Genomic DNA, 5,208 nt, shown 5'->3' with positions numbered 1-5,208 from the left:
CCCCCTGCCAGAGCAGGATCACCTAGATTAGGTCACACAGGAACGCGTCCAGGCGGGTTTTGAATGTCTCCAGAGAAGGAGACTCCACAACCTCTCTGGGCAGCCTGGTCCAGTGCTCTGTCACCCTCACAGTGAAAAAGGCTTTCCTCATGTTCAGATTGAACCTCCTATGCTCCAGCTTGCACCCATTGCCCGTTGTCCTGTCTTTGGCTATCATAGAGAAGAGCCTGGCTCCTTCCTCCTGACACTCGCCCTTTACCAATTTATAAACATGAATGAGGTCACCCCTCAGTCTCCTCTTCTCCAAGCTAAAGAGACCCAGCTCCCTCAGCCACTCCTCAGAAGGGAGATGCTCCACTCCCTCAGTCATCTTTGTAGCCCTGCGCTGGACTCTTTCAAGCAATTCCCTGTCCTTCTTGAACTGAGGGGCCCAGAACTGGATGCAATATTCCAGATGGGGTCTCACCAGGGCAGAGTAGAGGGGAAGGAGAACCTCTCTGACCTACGAACCACACCCCTCCTGATACACCCCAGGATGCCATTGGCCTTCTTGGCCACAAGGGCACAGTGCTGGCTCATGGTCATCCTGCTGTCCACCAGGACCCCCAGGTGGACAGGTGGACAGGTACTTGGGGACCATTCATTATGATCATTACCAGATCATTAAAGAAACTTTTATAGCACTGGAGGAAAAATAATTATTCTATGTTGTGCTTAGAAATTATTTTCAGTTAATACTACTTCCTCATTTACTTCTGGTATCTAGCAACCTGAGTGAGATTTTAATCTACTTTTTGCATTATGTTGATTTTTGGGTAGCAAGATTTATCTAACCCGTTTTTGCTGGTTTTAGTGATGCTGCTGCTGCTTCTGGCCTGCAGCTAGTGATCAATCCTGTTTATTTTTTTTATACATCAGTATGATATTATCAGTTTTCTATTTGACTGGGATTTTTTCAAAGCATCAAGATCTTATTTTAATGTTCAGGGAGCTCTTTAGAATTAGCTGTGAGGTTTATACTCTTAAAAGTAGTTAATCATCAGATGATAAACATTTTTAAGAAGATTTCTCACTGCTTTAGTGCTTACTGTGTATGTATCATCTTATTTTTATCCACGTGCAAAAAAAATTAATTACTGATATATTCTTTGGACTTGTAATTTATAATTTTATCATTGTTATATGCTCTTTTATTTATTTTTATTATTATTTATTCTTCTTACAAAGAGTAAGAATATTGTAGCATCCTTTTTTCCTTTAAAAATAATTCATGACACTTGACCTTCTGTTTCAGGAATTCATGCGCATGATTGGCAATGATAAACAAGGGCAGATGATTGTATTTCATTTGATAGAGCTTTTGAAGCATAATGGACGACTACCAAGACCAGATGGATGTCCTGATGAGGTGAACTATTGGATTAGTACGTTACTATAGTCTGGACAGGTGCTAGTTGCTCAGTCAGGGTGGATACCTGGTACATGTAAACCTTGTGTTTTGTTCTGCTTGGATTACTGAAGTATTTATGCAAGTGTAATGACTGTGCTGTTATTTTATCAGTTACATGATAAGTATAATCACGTTTCTTTTTCAGATTCTTCAGATGGCATTCCCTCAGAAGCCTAGAATATAGTCTTTCTAAATATATGAAGTAGGAATACTATGACTGAGTGCTGTACTGGGATGCTCTGGCTTTTTCAAAAATATAAGTAACTTTATGCTATGAGATTAGTAAACAGAACTTGTTCCACAGAAGTCCCACACAAAGATTCTTGTTCAGAGCTGCAAACTGTGGATTCTTTTGAAGTCTGTAACATTTAGCAGAAGTATCTTAATATCTATGTAAGGTTTTTCACATTTAATTCCAAGATTTAAAGAACTCCTTATCTTGATTATTTTTGTTCTCTTGCTCTTCCATCCTCAAGCATAGGAATACCTATGTTTATAATGTATATTTTTCACTGTCAAGCATTCTCAGCCAAGAGCTACGTGCAGATTGTAGGCACAGTTAAGTAAATAAATCAGATTTTGTGTGTTCAGGGCCTTCAGATTTATATTGATGTTCCTCATAGATACTTCTCAAAAGAGAAGTCTCTGAAGTAACCTTTCTTGCAATATATGTATGAGTACAGCAATTATTGAATTGCAAAGATTTGGCTTTTTCTAGATAACCTGAATGTCATATGTGTAAGATAATACATAATCTGTTCTACTGAAACTGTATCCAAACTAATGCAAAGGTTTCAATGTCTGAGACTACTTCAGATATCAGAGCAAGATGGAAATGTCTTTGAATTGTCAGAAAGTGTGCTCTTTCCATTTTGATCCTGAAAGGCCAGTCATCACAGATAAGAAATCCTCCTGATGTCTGTAGCTTACAAGCTGCTTGAGGCTTGTCTCTAAAGCAGCTTGTTCAATGCAGGAGTTTCAGATTTGGTGAAAAATAAGGAACTGTTGATATTTTTTTCCTGGGAGCTGTGCAAGTTGTTCTTAAGCAACATGTAAAAAAATGTTGACAGTGTGAAAAGTTGGAAGAACTAACACTAACTAACACTGGGTTAAACAAGTGAGAAAAATACAGGTGAAGAGTTTGGCAAATTGTTTTGTGACCACATATGGGGTACATGTTTCAGAAAAGAGAAAACTGTTGCCAAATAGCTATTGCAATGAAAATCTCTTCCAAAAGTAATTTAAATCTGCTTCCACTAGAAGTGGGTTCAGGTTGCACAATCACTTTTCTGACTTATTTCTGATTATATACAAAGAATAATTAATTCAGCATACAAATGTGGAGAGGTATATCTTAATGTTGCAGGGTTAAGCTTAATTTAGAATTGCTGTCTTTGTAAATCTGATTTTTGGTCAGACTCATAAAGCATTTGTAACTTAAAACATTTTTGAGCTTTAAAAAAAAGAGCAAGCAAGAAGATAAAATCTCCTTAAAAAAGTCTTAAAAATTTCAAAAACTAGCTGAGTGAATTTCCATACTAACTTGGAAAAAAAATTAATATCCCCTTTTATAATAAGGGTTTTGGCAGAGCGAGCTATCCTCACTTCTTGTTGTACTGGGATCAAGCAGATAAACTAATTGATACAGCAAGACTTTAGGCACACTCTTGTGCTACTGTTGCTTGGAAGCATGAGATTAAGATGGATGTTCTTTGGACCAGCTCAAAGTAGTTAACTGTTTGTAGCATCTGTTTACCTATTACTGATTTTCTTTGTTTCTTCTCCAGATTTATACTATCATGAAAGAATGCTGGAACAATAACGTTACCCAGCGCCCCACCTTTAGGGATCTTGCTCAGCGAGTGGATCATATAAGGGACAACATGGGTGGATGAGAAAACTGTGCCTCCTTCAGAGGACGTGTTGGAATGCAGAACAAAATGTACTTGATCTGCTGTTTATAGTTGACATATGTACACATGTGCATCTTACCTTTGCTGGAAGTAAAATCCATGTGGCAAATATCCTATCTCAATCTGCATACTGAGGAATCCTGCTGGTTCTCTTTATCAGGATATGTTTGTTACTAAGAGAAAATGTTGACATTCTCAATAGGGAGAGAAATTATTTTTCTACATAAAATAGCCTATTATATGGTCAGTCTGCAACACCATTATTTGCCTTACTTGGCAATGCAAAAAAGAGGTGACTTAAAATGTGGTGAGATTAAGAGATGAAAGACTGTATTTCCTTGCTGAAGTGGAGATGCATAGAGAAAGACTTCTAGAAGCCTTTTCACGCTAAGTATATAGCGACTTGGCACCTTGCTTTGTGTGTTGCACAAGGGCTTGTGTTTTGTTAATACAGTTTTATAATTTTTCATTGTTGATGCAGAAATGGCTTCTCTGTGTAACAAAATAGAAGTGCTTGTTTAACCCAGAAACTTTAAATGTGCCTGTCTGAGTCAGCTTTCAGCAAGCAATATGTGCAAAGAGAGATAATAGGCTCTGTGATGTACTATATTTTGAGGGAAAGGGAACAAATAGTTCCTAATTTGGAGAGCCAGAAAACAAACTCATCCATGTGAAAATTTTAATTTAAAATGAAAAAGCAAACATGTTATCCAGTTTTTCTTACTCTTCTTTTCCTCTGTTGAGTAAGTATTAGATTCCCTTTATATATTTGAGGATACAGTGATAAAAAGTGGAAATGAAGCCATTTTATACAAGGCAGTGTCTTCAGTTTGTTTCTGAATATGTAAAACCTAGACATACTGCTTTTAAATGCTTCTCTTATATTCTTTCCATCTTTGTAATTTTAATGCAGTTGTAAGTGTATCTACAAATTGGGAATTTTTATAGGAGAATTAAAAATCTAGAAAATGTCCTCCATTTCACAGTTCCTTTGCTGTTAAGATGATCATCTTATACTTTCCTTCCAGTATACAAAAAAGAATGCCTATGGCCCAGTGCCTGATACGGCCAGTCACAACCACATCAAGTGGAGTCTATTTTGTAATGAAGTTGCCTCCTATTTCTTTATGTGGTAATACCAAACATAAAATTATTCTGAAGGAGGAATTATAAGTGCAATTGCTCCACACTCGGCGGTGAGTAAGGACACAATCCCAGTTACTGAGAACTGGAAGGAGATCAGAGCTACCTAAACAGTTACTTACGCTGTATAACTTGGCTTTTGAAATAAGTCTTACAAGAATTTATGTACAAGACAATGCTTCAGTTTTGCCTCCAGGCATAAAACTTGGGGATAATTTCATATCTCAAAGCAGTAAAGTTGCAGGTTTTGTTTATTTTTAGTTCAAGTAATCTTTTTTTTTCAGTAGGTTTTTTTTTTAATTCTTTGTTCTTGAGCATTATTGTTTGCAATGTACAATGCTTCTTTTTCTTGGACTTTTGCTGAGAGAAGTTCAATTAAGGGGATATACAACTTATACAACTGACCTGACATCCAGATTTGTATTTAAAATGAAGTGTCCATTTTTTAAATTTGTGGTAGTGAATCAGTGAAACAGATAAATTACTTTCACTGTGGAGCCTCCTTAAGATTTGTGGTTGACTACATCCATCTTCTCAGAAGTTTAAGTACTTCGACTTTAAAAAAAAAAATTAAAAAAAAAAATTCCTTACTTAACGTAACATAGTGCCAGTACAACGATGTTTTTCTGCCACTATGATGTTTCTCTCCCACAATCACTCATACAAAATTATGATTTTAGTATGGGAGACTGCTAAATAAGG

General features: G+C 36.7%; 1 protein-coding gene across 1 annotated transcript in view; it reads left to right on the top strand.

Moving 5' to 3' along the window:
• Nucleotides 1-3,524, top strand: part of JAK2 (Janus kinase 2) — a 44,218-nt gene extending 40,694 nt beyond the window's left edge. The window contains exons 22-23 of the mRNA XM_010180447.1: nucleotides 1,295-1,408; nucleotides 3,238-3,524. Coding sequence (XP_010178749.1) covers nucleotides 1,295-1,408; nucleotides 3,238-3,345 — 222 coding nt within the window. The 3' untranslated portion in view covers nucleotides 3,346-3,524. The remainder of the gene's footprint in view (nucleotides 1-1,294; nucleotides 1,409-3,237) is intronic.
• Nucleotides 3,525-5,208: the final 1,684 nt, after the last annotated feature.

Source organism: Mesitornis unicolor, unplaced genomic scaffold (genome assembly GCF_000695765.1).
Source record: "Mesitornis unicolor isolate BGI_N332 unplaced genomic scaffold, ASM69576v1 scaffold7163, whole genome shotgun sequence".
NCBI lineage: Eukaryota > Metazoa > Chordata > Aves > Mesitornithiformes > Mesitornithidae > Mesitornis > Mesitornis unicolor.
The sequence above is the reverse complement of the archived record's forward strand: the minus strand, read 5'-3'. Positions and strand labels throughout refer to the sequence as shown.